At 36.8% G+C, this 23,273-nt stretch overlaps 1 protein-coding gene across 1 annotated transcript; it reads left to right on the top strand.

Annotated features, from left to right (window-relative positions):
• The first annotated feature begins 16,847 nt into the window (after nucleotides 1-16,847).
• On the top strand, nucleotides 16,848-22,145 carry LOC132940804 (uncharacterized). Its single transcript, XM_061008562.1, has one exon. The coding sequence runs from the start codon at nucleotides 16,848-16,850 to the stop codon at nucleotides 22,143-22,145; it is 5,298 nt and encodes a 1,765-aa protein (XP_060864545.1).
• Nucleotides 22,146-23,273: the final 1,128 nt, after the last annotated feature.

The raw sequence follows: 23,273 nt of genomic DNA, 5'->3' as shown, positions 1-23,273 counted from the left end.
ACTGTCCTTTTTGATTCTGGTGAAAATGGGAAGGAAAATTATATTGTTTTTTTTTTTTTTAAATCTCAACTATGTTATCACAATATCACTTAACACATTTGGTATTTTGACGAAATTTACTTATATAAAAAAAATAAATAGATATTTTGGACGCAACAAACTATATATATCGATCACATCCTGCAAATAATATGCGGGACGCAATTTACATAATATTATAATGTATCGAAAAAATAATTCCCGGGACGAATCCACGTCAGAAATGTATGTATCGAGGCGCAACTTACAGTCAGACGGTTTCCCGCGACCCGACGACCCTGCAGGATGAATAGCGTCACCACGGCTACCAGTGCGGCGTATATAATAATAATAATAATAATAATAATAATAATAATAATAATAATGAAATACACGGGGTAAAGCAAAGGGTGCACCGCGGCGTAACACAGTCGCCGGCGACGACGGGGTAGACCATAGACATTCTGTCGCCACAGGTCGCACTTATGCACACGCACACAATAACATCGACGCACCTGTTGCAGCGAGACTGCGGAGCCTCTGTATACTATATACGTATACCTACATACCATATAATAATATAATATATAATATAATAATATAATGCTATATAATAATACGACGACGACGACAATAGTTATATACTTATATATACGCGTACATATTATAATAATAATGTATATTATATGTAAGCGTACGTGTACCGTGACTATATATATATACTGTATATAATATATTATAATATAATACGCGTAATACACCTCGGGACGATTCATGTGCGCGGCTTGGCTGTATTTACGACCGGAGCGAGACGGAGAGTATTACAATATTATTCTACTGAATGGGCCCCGATGTCCGTCCGCGCGCCGCACCACAATGGGCAAAGTCCACATTTTTTCGTCACCCCAAACCGCCATCCACCCCCACATCGTCAGCGTCGAAACCGTCACCACCACCACCACCACCGCCAACACCATTACCCCCTCAGCGGCCTCGTGATGACGACCGCGCACTACTCTAGGCCGCCCCCGCCGCGGACGCGACCCTTAACGCGGGGCGGCGGCGACGCGCGGGCGGGCGGGTAGTAGTAAACGTACAAAAATAATAATAATAATAATAATCGACCGGTTTAATAATTTCCATTGTGCCCGTTGTCCTTTTTTGTATAAACATTCGTCGAGGGATCGTATCGTTTATGTATAATATAATATTCTTTTTATTTTCGGGGGGGTTATATTTTTTTTTCCTCTTTCGTCTAACCGGATTCCTGAATAGAAAGAATGAAATGGATGGGAAAACTGCCGTATATATACATATATATATACCATACGTACGTAGTATAACGTGTACCTGACGGCGCGGCGGCGGCGGTAAAATATATAAATGCATTATGCAAGGCCGCGAGTGTACAATATATAGGTATATGCACGTACATTATTATAATGCGCACACCGCCGGCGAACGTGCGATAATATTTGGATTTGTGCGCGTGTATATTCGTATTCGTATTATTATTTCATACCCACTCGAATACCTACACGTCCTTTTCTGTATATATAATGTGCGCGGTCGGCGATCATTCGCCGAGGTCTGCGATTTTCCATAACTATAATAATATACTATATATATAATATTATTACACACACGCGTACACTGACGTCGACGACAGTGTCCATTCACAAAAGCCGCTCAGAGGGTTGTGTGTGTACACGTCATAATAATAATAATAAACGATGCGACTGCATCAGGTCAATAACATCGCGTATTTTTGCCGCCGTCAAATCTATATTACAAATAGTATATAATACCTGTATAGCTGCCCGCTAGATGGAATCGAATAGTATTATCGTGTGGGCGTTTATCACTCAAATGCCGACGGGAAAACTGGGACAAAAAAAGAAAACAATCGGTTAGGTTAGTACTTGTGTCGTGTGCAGCGTGTTATCGTACGTCACAAAGAAAAAACGTGTTGCAAATGGTTGTTTATACTTTTATTTATAATCAAATTTATGATAAAATTTCATTGTTTGGATTCAATATTAAAAATGATCCATAATTTCCGAGTGAAACAGAAATATAATTTTGATGCACAATATCACTCTCACGTAGACTGTTGAGCGTATCTGGACTCTGTAGGTTTGAAGAAAACGAGATGCAAATGGCACTCCGAAAACCATAGGTCAATAGACTCGTCGACGGTCTCCAGTTAATTGAAGCAAAACAATAACAGAAGGAATATGACTAACCTACTAGTTCGACAACATTTAAAAAAATACATCCCAATTTGTATGCCACCAGCAAATCACGTTACTTGCGATGGTAAAGAGTGAATTATAACTTTATTTTAATTATGAGTACCTATTATTAAGTTTCAATTGTTATTAATACCATTGATTAAGTAAAGTTAATTGTTGACTCGATCAATGTTAATACCCATTAATATTGTTCACGCGTTTAAAATATATTTTCATTATAAAGTGTATAATAAATAAACATGAAATAATAGTGTTATAACATCTCCAATCTTTATTATTATTTTTTTTTTTTTTTGGCACAATAAGACACATGCACCGAATATTTTAATGAATCTCTGAAAAAACTTATCACCACCGTAGTCATTGTTATAGTTTAGATTAGTTTACGAACATCATATCATTATATTATTTCGTATCGATCGTTCTTGTTTCATATTGTACGTTGTCAGTTTTGACGTTCTGTGGTGTTTATATATGGAGAGAGGCGTGCGAATTTAAAATGTGGGAAAGTCTAGAAGACTTAACGATGATTTAAAATCTATTTTCAAAGTATTTATCGAGTCACTATAAATTGATCGGTTGGTACGATGGAAATATAATATTGGGACGTTTAAATTATTAATTTATCGCCCGCGTAATAAACTGAGTACAGAAAATCACCGCTTCCAATCCCGTTAAGTCAATAAAAATACGTCCGAACAAATAGAATAATGTATTCCATCGATTTACTGCAGACAAAGGAATAACACTTTATTTCCTTGTACGGTTATATCTGTAGATAAGTAGTGCATGACGTCTGAGAAAATGTTTAAAATCAAAAATAAAAAACGTGGGGAACTCGCTTCTGATGTATAGTATAGGTTTCAAATGTAACTCGTATCTAGTAACTATACTTATGTCTTATACAGTTATACGAATAACCGATTTTCCGAGCTAAGTATCAGGGTGGATTAGCATCTATTAGGGCAGTTTATTTTATATTCAAAATTTCTGTAAAACGCAAGTAAGAGTATTTGTAAAAATCTCAAGCCTCTACCATTATTTTTTTCTTAACTGAAATAAAAAAAACAAAATCCCAATTATTAAGAAAAGTGTATAGCGAGTGAATCGTGAATTATGTAATTTTACTGTGTACGTTACTGTTACCTCTCTGTATACTATAATAGTGATGACACCACCATAAAATTACGATAGGGTCATTGGGTATAAATTAGATCATAATTGACTATTGAGTGGAATTTTCGACATGAATATATAGAGCCATACCGGTTCTATACAGTGTATGACATCAATATGGTTTTAGTCTACATTCGTGCAATCGTGCTGTGACAGAAATATATGTAAATGTAAATGATGCGATGTACAATATTTTGTGCAACTCAAAGTGTCACGGGAGTTTGACTTGTGTAAAAATAAATAATTATTTCCATTATCCTCACAGTCCTTATTTTCCATTTGAATATTATCATAATTTCAATTAAATAAATAATTAAATAACAATTATAGCTAAACAACTAAATAATGTATTTTTTAAAAACTTAATACAAATTTTATTATTTCTTAATAATTTGTATATATATATTATATAATATTATTTTCTTATATTATTTAGGTATAAATTATAATATATTATTTGTTTAATTGAAAAAAAAATAATATTATATATTATTAAGTATGCCTACCTAACATATCGGAATAATTACTGAAATAACGATATAAAATGAATGGTATTCAGCGTTAGTGATATTATTTTCAATTAGCTTAAACAAAATGTATTTTTTACATTTATTATAATATCGTTGCAATAAATATACAAAACATTTACGGTCATTAAGCATTCATAAAAGTTTATTCACTTTTAAGTTTTTAGTTGGATGCAAAGTGCAATATGATATTTCACGGAGGTAAAATTAAACTCTAATAATTTAGACGGTTATTAGCTTATTATTTTCACGATTCAATGCTCGTAAAGTTTGAGCCGTCCTTAATAAATGCACTGCTGTAGGAATATCACGGGTCATATTAATTATTAATGGGGCACCTGCTATTATATATACATCTACCTCCAAGTTCCAATACTCTCGATGACTGGAAATTATTATTATATTATTACCATATGATATTATAAATCATGGTGTCAAGTTGTATATACCACCTGGGAAACGAGCATCTATTATACGTTGCGTAGTGTAGTTGATTAGGTTTAGATATTTCATAGTCCTGTCTTGTAGGCAGGTTATCTGCGTTATACTATAGACGTTTAGAGCTGAAGCAGCATGACGTATACTACGCCTCAACCGTATAGATATGAGATTTGGCTCATCGACGTTACAGACTTCTACACTAGACTAGATAAGGAACTCCTATATAATTTGCATTATTTCAAGTGAAGCTCAGCTGTGGACGCCAGCCATTTTGTCGGTTGGCAAAACATGTCACTCATTATATAAAATGTATTACGAATAACATCGTTTTTAATGGTAAAATATAATAATAAAATGTGAAACGATTTATATATAATATTTTTTTTTTTAAACAACAGGTTTAGAAATAATAAATTATAATACAAACTAAATCATAATTAATCTTACTTACCATTTATAAAATACCATTCAATTGTACAATTGCCAATCAACCTTGAAGCTTCAATTTCTGATGGGAGTTCGGCAGTTCGCTATCTAGTACTAGGTACCTTTTTTTTTTTTTTCGAGTTAATCGAGGGACGGAAGAGGAACCGTGTTAGCATTACTTTTCCTCCGACCCAACTTCTCTTCCGACCCACTTCTCCTCCGATCCACTTCTCCTCCGACCCGAGTGTAGTACTAGGTACCTATATATATATCTGTGATCGACATGCGCTTTCGTTACCAGCTAAAACGTAATAATATGATAACTTTGGTTAGGTACATACTGAAACTATTCAAGTTTTAACCGGATTTCTTATTGTTCAATATACGCTTTGTACGATTTATACTTGCATAATATCTATTATTTATGATTGATCTCGTGACTTGGGAGCCAGGGCCGGATTTAGAGAGCGAGGGAGGCCCAGGGGTCCCCAGAGATTTGTAATTATTTAACATGAATACAGAACAATGTATTTATATTAAATTTAAATGTATTATATTTATGTTATATTTATATTATATTTAAATTATATATTATTATTATATTAATCTATGATATTCTACTACTTTACAATCGGAACTATGGATTATAATCTACCGTACTATTTAGTATTTTATATTTTCATTTTAAATATAATATGAATATAATATAAATAAGTGTGTAACGGTGATCATATCCCAAATCAAACTGTATTATGCATTTGGCACCGGTTTTTTACGTAAAATCCAATTCTTTGGTCGAATGAGAACAATACAATTATTTTCAAGATGTTTATTGTTTACTTAATTCCTTGCAATAGAAACAAACGTGAATTTCTATTTAACATGCACGTAACATGATATAATGTGTTAGTGCATATGCGAGTATAAGTTCACTTGATTTCTTGGTAACAATGGTGAAAGTTTTAGTCTATTTTTTTGCAAAGTTATCGTCATAATACAAACAACGTTTCGATCTATCCATAGAATATGTCTGACGCAGTAGGCATTATTATAGAAGTATATCTAAGAGTATGCACTCGTCATTACGGTCGTTGTAACATTGGATCGAACCCTTCTTAGTTTATGATTTCTTTCTTCAGACCTTGGATGTAAATACCTATTATTAGATTTAACTGTAGATTATTTCCATAAATCCTTCTCTTCTGAAATAATTCAGACTTTCATTATTTATTTGTTTACCTAATAAATAATAATACTGGCAAGCCAAATATTTATAAAACAGTTCTATAGCAAGATAGATACAAAGTAAAAACATTCAGAAAAGTGATAGTAATAGATAATTAAAGAATATATTACACAATGCCAGAATAGCTATTAATAATAGATTGTTTAGAGCTAGAAAAACACTAAAAAGGATTAAAAGTATAAAAAATATTGATCAGCATATAATGATGGGTCTTCGCTCATTTCATATTTCGTAGATATCATAGTTTTGGTGTAATTAGTTTGTGAGGTGAATAGGTTCAATTACTTAGGATCATTGTTAAATATATTATTTTAGTATATTTGAAATAGGTATACAAAAAACCTTATATTATTATATTTTTTTTTTTTTTATTAGGGTTAAGGCTTCAACTACTAGGTTATTAGCCTGTGGTACTGTAGGGGAGGGTACTGTAGATTTGTTTACACGTGTGTGTTTGTTTTGGCAGAACGGTATTACCGAGGTTCGGTAATAACCGAAAATACCGTACCTCGGTAAATAATAAATATCGGGGAAGTTATTAGTGTTTCCAAGTTTCTAATCTAGAATAAGGCTATTATATTATGTCACATTTATTATATACAAATAAAAAAAAAAGCAGGTAAGTGGATGTCGCTCTGCTGTACAGTATGTTACAAATGAGTCATGTATAATGGATTGTATTAAACTTGAATTCAATGATATATAATATCATTGTATAAGAAAAACGATTCTGAGCGAAGACGGTTTATCAGTCTGGATTTTTTAAATTTTTATTATTATTATAGCCTTTAAGTTAAATTAATATTATAATATTATAAAATAAACAATAATATAAACAAAGCGTTAGAAATTCCATTTAAAGAGGTTTTTCGTAATTTGTCAGTTGTCTTTCCCGTGGCATTAAATAACTATTTAGAAAATCGAAAAATGACCTCTTTAAAGTACAATATTGATCCAATTTGCTAAAAGACAAGGTACTATATGTTGAAATCGAAGCACTCCTTCGGGTAGAAATTTTATATACGGGAAATAAAAAAAAAAAAAAAACAACATTGTAAAACCACTAGCTTCCTCGCTCCGCTCAGAATCTAATATAAGTACGCGGTATTTTTGGTAAATAGCGCCAAGCGTTTAGTATCCGAATATATTGCGGTGTTTTCTCCGTCCGATTAACACACGCGAAATTGCAAATAATAATCCATGACAATTTTACTCCTCGTTGTCATTACTATGAATATTACAGAATTTGTTCGGATTTGCATCCGCACATATCGTTATACGAACACCAACCCGTAAGCGTATGTCGGCTTGAACGAGCAATATTACTCTTGCGCGTTCCGAGACGACCGATTCGTATGCGCAGTGCAAACACATTTTTCATCCGTTTTTTTTTTTTTTTACCATTCCTTTTCGCAATCGCGTTCGCAGGCGCCAACGAGTTTGCCGCCGCTGTCGATGAAGAACCACTACCACCGAGATGGTGTCAAGTGCGAAAACACAATAATATTATAATGGTGTAACATTCCGTTCGTCGTCCGCGTGTAAATTACCATACGTCGCGTTTTTTTCCCTTCTTATTATTATTTATTTCCATTCCCGCAGCGTGCGCGCGGTAAACCGTTCGTATAATATTATTATATATTACGCGAGTGTGTTTGCGTGTGTGTGTGTGTGTGTGTGCGTGTGTATATTTATAGGATCCATACGCGCGTAGGATCCACGTTCTTTATTTTAATTTTTTTTTTCCATTTTATTCGACACCTTAATATCATAAGAAAAAAAAAAAACAGATGAAAAAACCGAATGAGATTTGTACAAAGAACAGTCGGCCAAATCCGGTTTGGAATTACAGTAGCCGGCTCCGACCGGTGCGGCCGCCGCTGTTGTGCCCGAGTGATTTGGATCTGATTACAAGCAACAGTATGTAAAAACGTCTCCGCCTACGCCGCGCCTCACACGCCGTGCGAGATATACGCGTCGTTATAATATAATAATAATAATAATAATAATAATAGAAATAATAATATAATACGTATACTGTATCGTGCCGCATCGCCGCGCATTGTATTTGTATTTGTCTTATGGCAACGGCACTATGAAAACTGTTCCTAGCCCGTAGACAACGCGGCGGCAGTTTCCGGCGAGCTCAGAATTTCACGATTTAAACGATGCCGTAAAAACAATAATAATATACATAGAATTATTATAATCATATTATATATTTTAGCGAGCGAGATGTTCTGTTCGAGAACGGGTGTACGGAATTCCGATATTGCTGCAGTTGTCGGCTTTAGCACGTCGGTAGCACGACGTCCCACACGCGGTTGTGTATATCATACGCGTGGTCTCGGAAAAGTCCAGTGTTTTGGCGCGAATATGAAACACGTATATTATCATTAGATTAATAATATTATAATATATGGGTGTGTATTATTACATTATTTCAATACCAAGTACACCGCATTAAACGATTTTTGTTTTTTTTTTTTTTTTATCATAATCTGCTACAACATACATTTTGATTTGCGAATTATAACTTATGCAATTAATCTCATCGTACATTATAATATGTATACTAACATAGACCGAATAGTATTTTTTTTTTGTCTATATATGGACACGATACTAGCTGGATGACTATTGGCGTGATAAAATGTTTTCTTCAGTAAAATATTGTAAATTGGTACGATTGTAATTTATTTTACTTAACGCGTACTTTTTAAACGTCAATATAATGTAGGTAGGCACGATATGATGAATAATGTATATTATTACTGTTTGGAATCGGAAAAAAAATTAATATAAGTACCATTGATTGTAAATTAATTATAATAAATGCGACAATACAAATTAGGACAATATTAGGTGCTTTTTTAAACTCGTCAATACGATTGCAAATATAATATTTTATAAAAGTGTCTGATCATTTAAAACTCATATTTGAACTTTCTACTGTAATAGTGTAATTAGTTTGAAGTTTGAATATCTAAGGTTATTACTTATTAAGTTAGGGAGCAGTATGTATAATGTTGTACATAGATGATCAATTTTTTTTTCTTAAATTTAATTTTGACACTATCTTGACTCTCGTCGTAATTTAATATACAGTATGTCGAGATATGTTATTTTACCTTACTATGCTGCAGGTTCCTAAATCTATACATCGTTACTATTAATATATATATAAATATTATAGGTATCTTATTATAGGTATATTCGTGAAGTGAATTATATACGATTTTTGAAATTTTGCTAATATATAGTCGTGTTACTATTTACGAGTGTTCAGTAATACCTATAAATCGATAAAAAAATCTTAACTGCTACTCCTACTTTTATTTCGTAGTTTCAACGTATAAATTATAAAACACATTTTTTTTATTAGTCGGTTTTTTTTTTATTTTTAAATAATTCACACTGTAGATGCCCACATATTTTTGCAAATATTACAAATGTATTAAGCTATTTTTTGTTTTAAGTATGACTTCATAAAAAAAAACCGTAGCTTAATATTCTAAAGTCTGAACGGATGTCACAGAAGTGATTGCATTAATCCGGTGATCTCGAGTCGACCGGAAATCTTCATGACAATATACGCGCTTGGAAATCGTTTGGCGTCGAGAGCGCTGTAACGTCTATAATATAATACACGAAACATAACATATATGATATCACATGGTAGCAGGACATAACATTGTGTGCAGTTTAAGATAATAAAATATTATTACAACAGTCGAGTACACAGTAGGTATTTAATTAGAGCATTGAAAAATGTTTGCATGAGATTTTACATATTATAATAGAACGTGTACAGCAGTGATAATAATATTGCATATAATATTTTAAATTATTTATATAATTAGTAATGTCGTCGAGTAAGTATAAATTGGTGTAAGTATACTTACTCTGGTAACTTTTGGTGTGTGTTACTCTTATGCGTAGAATGTACTACTGCACAATAAATTGTATAAAATTTCTTGTATATGAGTTTACATTTTTTTATGAATGCAATCGTCGGCGCTAAGCTGTATAATGTTTTAAAAACAAGGAAAAAAAATATTTGGAACGAACAATGATAAATAATCACTATACGTATTGTTATGGACTATGGAGTATAGGCAATATTTATAGCGACTCACGAGTGTGCAGTTCTATACTCTGTTCAAAACAAGGCCTTGAACCCAAATTGAACCCCAGAGGCCTTAGACTCCTAACACCCCTAAAGCCCTTAAAAAATTAAACCCCCGTAACCCATATAATTCGAATGATTCTGTTTTAAAAAAACCCCAATTAACCAAAACCCGAATAATTTTGTTTTTTTACAATCTTCGTGTGAATATCATTTTGTATGTATTTCTTATGGTAAGTTTGATTCTGTAGTTAGTTCATTAGTTGCTTAACGATAATAATAAATTAACAGGAACAATTTTACAATCAGTCACAGGTAAATTCAATAATTATATTCTTGAAAATAAAATCCAATAAAAACAATTAATTGATTCTGATTAAACCAAATCGCCTAATACTAAATTGTTTCTTATACCTTATATATATATATCTAAATTATTACTTTATTAGTATATAAAACAAATCCAAATTTAGCCAATAGCAATATAAAATATAGACATGGTCTCGACAAAACAGAACACGTATTGTCAGTCGTGACCAAAATACTAAATACTAATAACTAATAAGTAATAACTAATAATACCCATAATCAATACCTAGTATTATTTGCCAACCAACTTTTCAAGCGGTATTATTATAATTTAGTAACGAATATCGGAATTTGTGGCTATACTTAATATAATTTTCTGGAAATCGAGAAATCATAATTTATATTTTATTTTATTTCTCTACGGCTCAACGTCCGTATGACCTACCTATCTTAAACACTTTAGTTAACTTATAACCGTCGACTTGGTAAGTGGTAAATTGTATCGCTACGACGCACCTCTCGCGTAATCAAGTTAGGATCTATTGTTTCTTCACATTTTTATTATTTGTTTAGTGTCAAGTATAGTGTAACTGAGTAATTGTTTTGTAATTGTCAATTTTTGTTGCTGTTTGATTAATTCATCGTATTCAAAAAAGTAGACACTTGTGATTGCTGGATTAATTATATGGGAAATCACCCCTACTCTTAATTTAATATGGGTAAGTACATTTTTAAATCATATTTTTTTTTATAAATGTGTGCAAGTTCATTTATTCATAAGCTTTTTATTTTGCACATGATTCACTACATAAGTATATTATATCATTTTTAATGATAAAAGTAAACCCATGGATATTTAAAATGTAAAAATAAAATAATATAATATAATAATTATTATTTAATGATTTTATGAAGTTGCCGGTTGATTATATACACTAATATCCAAAATACCTAAATATTATTGTGGACTGGTTGACAACCAATATTTAAACGAATTTTGTAATTTTGAATAGTTTACAAATAAAGTCTAATATTTTCAAATCATAGCTATTCCATCATATTTTACTGAATCTACCTGTAAGGTTTTCGTAAAATCATTTCGTACATTTAGCTGGTATGAGCCCTACAGGCACGTACACAAAAAAAACCTTCGTGTGGGTGGGGGGGGGGGGGGTTGAACGCCTGTATATGTGCATTTATGTGCCATAGTTTATTAGCAGATCAGTACCTAATTTATATTTCAGTAGATTTTTTTTAAAGAAAGGGCAGTTTTTCTTCGTTAGGGATGGAATAAATCAAGCTTATGAAATCAGCATTATGAGTTATGAGTTATTACTTATGTTGCCATGTATCACCGAATTCAAGTGATTGAAACTTCTACTTATATTTTGTATGTCAAGGGCATTTCTCGCAAAATAAATTCATCGTATTTTTTTTGCAAGTTGGCATCTGTCATTTAACCTGTCAGCCGGGTGTAAAATAATATTATCACTTTATACAATTATATACGTCCAACTTGTCGGCAAGGAAAAAAATCACCGAGATCGTTGTATAGGTATTATATTTAATGATATTTTGAAGTACATTTTCAATCAATATACTTCTAAATCGTGAACATGAATATCAAATTGTTCTGCGTGCCATGCACGATCAATATAACGATGCATAATATTAACCGAATAAAATTATATACGATATAATGTATATCGATACTCTATGTACGTAAGACATAAGTACTAAAATTCACCACTACCACCTAACCTCCACTGCAGTTAGTTACAGTATTATTTACGCTTATGTACATGGATTGGGGAATTTTTTTGTTTCATTTTGCGTATTAGACACATTTTAATACAGCGTACCAACACGTGGGGGGCTTCGCCCTTTTTATTTAAATACAAATGATCATTTACATATTATGTCTTTTAACCTGTTTATCCTTGTTTAAATTTATAAATAATTTAAATACAATAACACATATACATATTTGTTATAAATTATTGAGTACCGTGGTTTTAACCATAAGTCCATAACTGCAGATAAATATTGTCATAGCCATGGAAAAAACATTAAACTTTATCAAATATTCATTATGTTATTTTAAAAAAAAATATAAATTCATAAATTATAAACTGTTATTATAAGAAAAATAATATAAATACTAGTTATCAAAAGTTATTCTTTTCACACTTTATAATTTCGTATTGACACAACAAATATGAGACCGTATCACTGTGTTTGTTAATAGGTAACTTTTTTTCTAATTTATATTTTTGAAATATGATTTTAGAAAATTATTTTTACGTCATTACAGAGTATACACTATAATAATAATGTATATACCTATAGATAGGCTATAAATGCTTTTGTTTACCTAAACTGAAATTGATGTTGCAAAGTATAACACATAAAATGACAAATCAATATAATCATATTATATCCTAATCCAACCGATTGTATACAACACAAATCCTTGGTACCGTTTTAAAATATAACCTTTAGATATTACACATTATCATTAGTACATCATAATATTGTTAATCATAATTCATAATATACCCGTGGGACTTTATGACATTTACGTTACAACTGTAGTCAATGGATCCCGTGTAGTCCCGTGAATATTGCAGCTGTAAGACGGTTTGATCGATGCCGAAAATGTATCGGTGCGGCAGCTCCCAAAAGAATTCGCGTGCGATCGATTTTCACGGTTTACTCTCGACTTCTCTTCGTCGAGATCGAATTGATTGAAAAAAAAAATGAAAAATATGTAATAATAATAATAATAATAATAATAATGTAAATAATAATAATAATAATCATTGTATTCACACGAGCACCACCACCACCATCAGGCGGGCATAATCGGCCGAGAGTGGAGACCATTAACAAAACGGACAACGCGCTGCCAACAAAAGAATACAATAGTAGTAATAGTAATAATAATAATAATAATATTAATATTAATAATAATAATAATAATTATAATAATAGTAATAATAATAATAATAACATATCCCACTCTTCGTGGCGAAACCGGTTGCTCCGGGGGCACCGCGCGCGCGTAGAACGATATACTATAATATAATTCACACTGCTTCCATTGACTTATCGCTAATAATGACAACAATGAGAAGATGGAAGACGAGTGAAAAGTGAAAAAAAAACCATAAAAGGATTACACACTCGTGTTCCGGGGCCGACAATAGCAGCTTAATTGATAGTGTATTTTCGAAATAAAAAGAACTCCGAAAACTTATTCGAATTCACACACACACACGCGGCCATTATGCGCCGAACAATGCGGTAATGGATTTTTTTTTCGTCCGTTCGTCCGTTGTTGTTTTTTTTTTTTTTAAATACGCCGCGGCTAATGTGTCACATTGTACTCGGCCGACCGCAATCCGACTCGTAGTGTATATACCCATATTATACCATATACCGCGTATACCGCTGTTATAAATTATATTATATTTGTTTAGGAATATAATAATATAGGGTACGATATTTTATAATTTATATACATTGAGCTCACATAATATACGCATAGATACAAGAAGCCTCAGTTATCATTATAGACGCGTACGTATCGTTGAAGTGCGTTTATAACATGTAATATTTGAAAGTGTTGGGAAAGTGAACTTGAAAATTTAACTCGTTCGCACGTCAAATGCCTTAAAATCCAAGTCGTTCAGATGGAATGAATATTTTCCAATATAAATTATATAACATAATAGCCTTAACAAGCACAAAATAAATATCAAATTTAGTAGTCCACATTGAAGATTGAACGCATAATGATCTATGATAAAAATTTTTAAATTTGTATAGGTACCTATATTTAAAATCATTATTCTTAAATATTATATAATAATTTGTATTAACCTACTTATATAGCACCTATTTATTTACCCATACCAACATGTAGATATAATGTTGACGATGCAATAACATAGTAATACACTAATACCTAATATTAAAAATACATTTTAAAAAAGGATTTAACTTAAACAGCCTCAAACCGTTCAAATTTTTTTAAAAATATAAATTTCTTTCTATTTGAAAAAAATGAGTGATATTCACTTGTCATTAGCAAAATATGATCGTAAACACGATGAACGTCAGACATTTAGTGTCGGATATCTGTGGAAATACCCAATACCGTAATTTGGCCGCCATATCGTTATCGACAACAATAAATTGTCATCGGTAATTACGGTCGACTCCACATCGAGAAGATTCGATACCCCGCCCCGCCTGTTCCATCTGTATCGCCGTCTGCCGTCTCACCGCGAACCCGTCACCGCCGCGTCAGTGCGTTGTCGTCCGTTCGTCGCAACTTTTGCTGCGGCAACCCCGGCTCTTGTGTCACGTCCGGGTTTCGCGCGACAGACTACCTTCACGTGATCGGTGGTTCTGAGTGTGCCGAGTCACGTATCGGCCGTGGCGGTTTTGCGTGTTTTTCCCCTTTTGGTCTATCCGTCCGGGTACAGTTTTACGCCGATCACCTGTGGTACATTGTACTAATTGTACGCACCAAATGCACGCTAAAACGACTTGTTGTCTCGTGATCGCGTTTGTTTTGTAGCCGTCGATTTTGTGTCGCGTTGTGTGCCGGCAACGTGCGGGTCGTGTCGTCTTCCGCGGCTCCAACAGTGCATTTCACGGTGCCTCCCGTGGACCACGGCATGATTTATTGGTTTAACCTGTTCTTCGTGGGCCATCGTGGGATTCCCAGTAGCCAGCGTTAGATCGTCGTGTGGACCAGTGGACCGTTGAGAAGGACCGAGTGGCAACACTGTCGATGGTAATCAGCGGATACCGAGGAGACCGGTGATTACAATATTATTCATTATCATTGTAAAACATCATTGTTTATTATTTTGATGATATGACATTATATATTATTTGTAACAATATTATAAATTGTCCCCGTAGAGTTAGTTAGTGGGCGCCCATTGCATATAAATATAAAATATTGTAATTTTCTTATGAATAGTAAGGCGGTGCTTCTGGCCCGTCACAAGAACGTATTACTTGTTGTTATTCATTGACATCTAGTCTCAAATTAATCACACAGTGTCCACTTCCCTCCGTGTCTTGCGTTGCGGTGCTTGTTAAATAGGAGCGTGGGGCAATAACAAAAAAAACTGGCTAAAATAAATATTAAGTGTAGCTGAGTCGGCCGACGACCTCTGGGTCGGCAGTAAGGACTTTTGTGCGACATTTTTGGTAGCAGAGCGTGGTTATATCCACATATTGTTTAGTGTTCCGTTTAGGATTTATGGGCCCGTCCTAAGCTACGTGTAATTGTTATTGCATAATTATTTTGCTTTTACACGTTTTACCCGTGATCAACGTATTGATTGTTTAATTGTGTGATCGACAATCTATTATTATTATTTTGCGTAAAGCGCGTCACGTGCCGCGTTATTTATTTCATTTGTCGAATAATTCCTTTTGTATTATTATTTCGCGAAAGGCGCATTAGTTGTTGTATCTTAATTTATTTTTGGCTTTGCAAATTAATTTTTATTATTATTTAGCGTTAAGCGCGCGTTTGTTGGCGTAATAATATATTTTGATTTTGCGTCTAATAATTTATTATTATTATTTTTGCGTAAAGCGCGTCACTTGCCGCGTTATTTATTTAATTTGTCGAATAATTCCTTTTGTATTATTATTTCGCGAAAGGCGCATTAATTGTGGTGTTCTGATTTATGTTTGGCTCTGCAAATTAATAATTTTTATTATTATTTAGCGTTAAGCGCGCGTTTGTTGACGTAATAATATATTTTGATTTTGCGTCTAATAATTTATTATTATTATTTTTGCGTGAAGCGCGCAACTTGTCGTTTCTATTTATTTTTATTTGCGTTATTGATTTTAATTATTATTATTTCACGTAAAAGCGCTTTTATTGCTTTGTGATTTATTATATTTTGATTTTGCGTCTAATAATTTATTATTATTATTTTTGCGTGAAGCGCGCAACTTGTCGTTTCTATTTATTTTTATTTGCGTTATTGATTTTAATTATTATTATTTCACGTAAAAGCGCTTTTATTGCTTTGTGATTTATTATATTTTGATTTTGCGTCTAATAATTTATTATTATTATTTTTGCGTGAAGCGCGCTACTTGTCGCGCTCCTTTTATTTAATTTGTTGAATAATTTTGATCATTTTGTCGCGTTAAGCGCGCCCTTGGTCGCGTGAGAATCTACTTTGGGCTAAATTATTTCATTTTGCGCTTAGTATTTAATTGTATTTGCATATTAAAAAAAAAAAAAAAAAAAAAAAAAAAAAAAATCCGTCGTCATGGCTGGTGATGAAGAAGTCGCGCGGGTCAAGCGGTTGAAACGTAGTTGTGAAGTCAAACGCAAGAGTTACGTCAATAAAATACGTGCAGTCCATAGTGTGGCCGTTCGGAGTGCGGAGGACACGTCTGTGGTACCCCAGCTATTGGTAATGGTTGAATCCCTCGATCACTTGTTGTCGTCCTTTACCATCGAAGATGAAGCATTGTTGAATTATTTGTTGGATTTAGAGCTTGACAATGAATATCCCGACACGGAGGGCGTCGAGATGTTCGAATTGGTCTCGTTTTCAAAAGCAACCGCCCATCGTTTTATGCAATACTGCCCCGACCAAATAACAACGTCTACACACGGCGGTTCACAGGTGTCATTAAACGATGTCGGCCAGAATGTCCAAAAGTCAGACGAACAAGTGATTACCGACAATGTTGCCATAGATGTGAGCCCAGGTGCCGTCCAATCAACTAAAGCAGGTTCTGTGAGGTCTAGTGGTGGTCAAGTCATCAAACCTACCCGCTTACCTGAGATACCACTGCCCACGTTCGAGGGCGACATTTATGAGTGGGTTACATTTCGTGATCGATTCACAACATCGGTGGACAATCGAACATATTTATCCGATATCGATAAGTTCTACTACTTGGTTGGGTGTTGCAAGGGGGCTGCTCGAGATGCTATTCGAGGCATTCCGGTATCAGACCACAATTACAGGCTGGCGTGGTCCACTCTCGAGGAAAGATTTGACAAACCCCGTCTGGTGGCACGCTCACTAATCGAGAAACTGTTAAACGCACCACGAGCTCCTTCAGAAAATTTAGTTGAGTTAAACAAATTGTTAGTGGTATTCGATGAAGGCGTATCGTTGCTCGAGTCCCTGCATCTACCAGATTTAGGCGATTTTATATTATTCTCCATAGCCGCTCGATGCTTGCCTACCTATAGCATCAAGTTATTCGAAGCTCAACTAGCCAACGGGTTTCCTACGGTACAAGAGTTGTTGAAGTTTGTAAAATCTCGTGTGGCCATATTAGAATGCATTCCACCAGAGCCTACATCAAAACAATCAAACTCTCACAAATCTACTAAGACTGCATCTCATAATGCGAGGAAGCCGCCACTGCATACCTCTATGGTTACAAGCAGCAACCCGTCAAAGGTATCACCGTCTTGCAAATGTTGCACAGGTACTCATGGTCTAACGTCATGCCCAAAGTTCAAGGGTTGGACGCAAGAAAATCGTAACAATTGGGCGCGAGTCAATAAGATTTGTTTTCGATGCCTACGTACAGGACACTGGGTGACCAAGTGCAAGTCTTCAAATGTATGCGGTCAATGCTCCCGAAGGCATCACTCGCTTCTGCATTCAGCTGGATTTGCTGCTCCGTCCAAAGAAGAGAATTCATCGGATGAGGGGCAACCAGACGTTGCCACCACATCGTCATGTCTTGGCCAAAATACTTCACCGTCGGTCATTCTCGGTACAGCTCTCATACACATGTCTGACAACGTTGGCGTGTTGCATACGGTCCGGGCGCTCATTGATTCAGCCTCACAAATTAGTGCTATTACTTCGGAGTTCACGAATCGTTTGGGACTCCGGATGCAAAAGTGGACATTACCTGTATCCGGTATCGGCGGTGTTCAGGTACAAAACGTTTTGGGGTTAGTGCGCTGTCAAGTACAACCAAGATTTTCACCAGATCCCGTCTTCAATTTTGATGCGTGGGTGTTTCCGACGATTACGGCTGATATGCCACGACAACCGCTATCCCGTTCGATAGCAGATAAATATCAGCATCTTGCCCTAGCGGATCCCTCATTTATTAACCCTGGTACCATCGATGTTTTATTAGGCGCAGACCTGTTTGCCCAAATTCTAAATGGAAAACGTGTGTCTGTAGGCGATGCTTTTCCGACAGCATTCGGAACGGTATTTGGATGGACGATCATCGGGCCGGTTTCAAATTCAACTTCCAATATTTCTGTGTCTTGCCATACATCACTTACTACTTCTGTCGAAACGCTGCTAGAGAAGTTCTGGGCGCTCGAAGAACCCGACGCGGCACCAGAACAGTTTACGCAGGAGGGGCAGTGTGAAGCAATATTTCGTGATGGCTGTACCCGCGATAATTCTGGTCGCTTTTGTGTACCGCTCTTGTTCCGCCAAGCAATTTCTGTTGACACTTTCCGTGGCTCACGCGCCGTAGCTGAGAAGCGCTTCGAGCACTTGGAGAAGAAATTAGCCACTAACCCTCGTCTCCGAAGTTTATATTGTGATTTCATGTCTGAGTATTTGACGTTGGGACACATGTCTCCAGCCAGGTCCAATGGGGATTACTACATCCCACACCATGCCGTCTATCGCCCTACCGATAAAGACCCGAAAATACGAGTAGTGTTCGATGCTTCCGCGACATCGTATTCCGGCGTTTCTTTGAATGATTGCTTGCTTCCGGGACCGAAGTTACAGCGCGATGTTGTGGACGTCCTATTATTGTATCGGGTTCACCGATTTGCCTTCACAACTGATATAAGCAAGATGTACCGTCAGGTATCTGTATCTCCGTCGCATCGACGGTACCAACATATTTTGTGGAGATCATCGCCCGATCGAATGTTGCAAGCTTATGAACTCAACACTGTGACTTACGGCATCAACTGTGCCCCCTACCTCGCGATCAAGGTGTTGCGGTCTATTGCTGAGCAGGATTGTAGTGACCTTCCATTCGTAAAGGAAGCTTTATTATATCAGACATACGTGGATGACATCTGCGCAGGCGGCGACACGTTGGACGAGGCCCTCTCCCTTCAAGATGGTCTTATTCGAGTTTTACATTGTGCTGGCATGGAGTTGAAAAAATGGGCCAGTAATACGCCCGTCCTACTTGATAAGATCCCCTCCGAGGACAGAACGTGCGAACCACTGTCGCTCGATGATTCTACTGGCACAGGGACGAAGGTATTGGGTTTACAATGGTCCCATCAAGATGGCGCCTTTATGTATATTTTTCAACCCGAACGACACGTCTGCACGAAACGCGGTATGTTGTCCTTGATAGCGCGAATGTTCGATCCACTCGGACTCTTATCACCTGTCACATTCTTTGCAAAAACATTAATGCAACGTGTATGGAAAGCTGGGCTGTCATGGGATGAACAGCTGCCTTCAGATATCGCGGAGATCTGGTGCAGTTTCGTTACCGATTTATCCAATCTGCAATGTGTCCGCATCCCTCGATTTATAGGCACACGCCGAGACATGCAGTGTTCAATATGTGGGTTTTGTGATGCGTCGTCAACCGGATACGCTGCTGTGGTGTACCTTAGGGCAATTGATTCGTCGGGTAACCCTATCGTCTCGTTGCTTGGAGCACGATCGAAAATTGCACCTGTGAAATCAACAACCATTCCGCGATTGGAATTATGTGCAGCACTTTTGCTCGCTCGCTGGTTGGCCCGTCTTTCAGCCACGCTGAGCCTAAAATTACACCTCACAGATGTCCATGCCTGGTCAGACTCTACAACGGTGTTAAGTTGGCTAAAATGTCCGCATGAGTCATTTAAAATATTCGTCTCAAATAGAATTTACAAAATTCACTCGTTGGTACCCACGTGTCAGTGGCATTATATAGAATCAGCCACTAACCCTGCTGATTGTGGTTCACGAGGACTTACTCCGTCGGATTTCATTAAACATGATCTCTATTTCAACGGTCCTCCATGCCTGTCTCTGCCACCTCAACAATGGGACCAGTATATCCCAATTAATACAGTTGATCAACTGCCTGAATTTAAGATTGAATCTACGAAGGTTATGGTCATACAAGAAGAGGAATCTGAGTGGTTTGAGCGTTTTTCTTCTTATGTACAAGCGATCCGAACCACTGCTCGTATACTTAGGTTCGTCGCGCGTTGTAGGAAACAACCGGTTGAACATGGGTATTTATCCCGCAAGGAGCTCGACCAAGCAGCGCTTCTGATTGCACGGTCTTCGCAACGTTTTCACTTCAGTACGTTGATTCAGGAGTTGTCGCAGGGGGGTGCTGCCTCTATGCGATTATTAGCACGTCTGCGTCCGTTCCTCGATAATGAGAATATAGTACGCGTTGGCGGTCGGTTATCTAGGTCAGATTTGTCTGATGACCAGAAACATCCTATACTGCTGGCAAAGACATCACACTTCTCTATTCTATTAATTCGGCATTGGCATGACCTCACAGGTCACAGTGGTCCACAAATCGTTTCATCGTTGGTTTGTCGTCAATATTGGATACTATCAGTCCGCACATTGATCCGTACGATCATTAGCCGTTGCATCACGTGCGTACGCATCACGGCCAAAAACCCTCAGCCAGTGATGGCGGATCTACCATCTTCACGTGTGACGGAATGCCATCCGTTTGCGAGGGTTGGAGTAGATTATGCAGGTCCATTTTCAGTCAAAGAGAACCGACTTCGAAAGCCGCGTCAGTACAAAATGTATCTTGCCGTTTTTGTGTGTTTCACAGTACGCGCTGTCCATTTAGAATATGTATCCGACTTGAGCACCGGGGCTTTTATAGCTGCGTTACACAGGTTTGTGGCACGCCGAGGTCTGCCCACCGATGTTTACAGTGATTGCGGCACAAATTTTGTTGGAGCAAACAATTTACTTCGTGCTCTTGTTAATGATCCATCGTGTCGTGACCAACTAACAGCTAGTGTCCATTGTACGTGGCATTTCAACCCTCCAGGTGCCCCTCATTTCGGTGGGCTCTGGGAGGCAGCAGTTCGCTCATCCAAAACATTGTTATTGCGCATTCTGGGGGAGCACACTTTCACCATCGAAGAGTTTGGCACGGTATTGTCTAGGTGTGAAGCCATTTTGAATTCTCGGCCAATCACTCCTGCTTCGTCCGATCCTGCTGAACTTGACTGTCTAACTCCGGGGCACTTCCTAATAGGCAGACCGTTACTTGCCGTTCCTGAAGCAGACATTCCAAACACAACTCGGACCTTGGAACAGCGGTGGAAGTTGGTCAGCCAATGTGTTCAAGCGTTTTGGCGTCGGTGGCGCAATGAATACCTCCAAACTCTCCAGATTCGCAGTCGGTGGACCAGTGACGCTCCAAATATATCGGTTGATGATATGGTCGTAATAAAAGACGCCAACACTCCGCCGTTGAAATGGCGTATGGGTCGCGTGATAGAGGTATTACCAGGCTCCGACAAGGTTGTCCGAGTCGTCCGGCTCCGAACTGCTACGGGTATCGTGACCCATCCGGTAGTAAAAGTGGTTAAGCTTATTAGCCATCCCTAGAGATTTTAAATCTCCATTCTATCACTATGTCTGTTTATTTCTTATTTTTTATTTTATTGTTCCCTTCTCTGACTTATACACTCTTTTGCACCTGCGCCTAGGCACCGCGGTCGTGAGTCACGGGGGGAGGGGGCATTTTGGTTAGCTGCCAGAAAAAATTAGGGGCACTTGTAATTTATGTATTTATACGCCCTGGCATTTGAATTATATCCTAATCTGTATTTAAAATTGTTACTATTATAATGTGTCTTTACAAAAAAAAAAGAATGTATTTTCAGGTTAATCGGTTAGTACAAATCCAACCCTCATCAGTTCAATCTTCAGGTTTCAACAGTTTGCAGCTTAAGATCCGGCAGTGTTCGGTAGTAAGACGTGCTCGTCTTACTAGGGGGAGGATGTCGGATATCTGTGGAAATACCCAATACCGTAATTTGGCCGCCATATCGTTATCGACAACAATAAATTGTCATCGGTAATTACGGTCGACTCCACATCGAGAAGATTCGATACCCCGCCCCGCCTGTTCCATCTGTATCGCCGTCTGCCGTCTCACCGCGAACCCGTCACCGCCGCGTCAGTGCGTTGTCGTCCGTTCGTCGCAACTTTTGCTGCGGCAACCCCGGCTCTTGTGTCACGTCCGGGTTTCGCGCGACAGACTACCTTCACGTGATCGGTGGTTCTGAGTGTGCCGAGTCACGTATCGGCCGTGGCGGTTTTGCGTGTTTTTCCCCTTTTGGTCTATCCGTCCGGGTACAGTTTTACGCCGATCACCTGTGGTACATTGTACTAATTGTACGCACCAAATGCACGCTAAAACGACTTGTTGTCTCGTGATCGCGTTTGTTTTGTAGCCGTCGATTTTGTGTCGCGTTGTGTGCCGGCAACGTGCGGGTCGTGTCGTCTTCCGCGGCTCCAACAGTGCATTTCACGGTGCCTCCCGTGGACCACGGCATGATTTATTGGTTTAACCTGTTCTTCGTGGGCCATCGTGGGATTCCCAGTAGCCAGCGTTAGATCGTCGTGTGGACCAGTGGACCGTTGAGAAGGACCGAGTGGCAACACTGTCGATGGTAATCAGCGGATACCGAGGAGACCGGTGATTACAATATTATTCATTATCATTGTAAA

This window comes from Metopolophium dirhodum, chromosome 1, assembly GCF_019925205.1.
Source record: "Metopolophium dirhodum isolate CAU chromosome 1, ASM1992520v1, whole genome shotgun sequence".
NCBI lineage: Eukaryota > Metazoa > Arthropoda > Insecta > Hemiptera > Aphididae > Metopolophium > Metopolophium dirhodum.
The sequence above is the reverse complement of the archived record's forward strand: the minus strand, read 5'-3'. Positions and strand labels throughout refer to the sequence as shown.

Bases quoted from the DNA above. Each gene is read 5' to 3' on its own strand.
- LOC132940804 (XM_061008562.1), top strand. From the start codon at position 16,848: ATGGCTGGTGATGAAGAAGTCGCGCGGGTCAAGCGGTTGAAACGTAGT.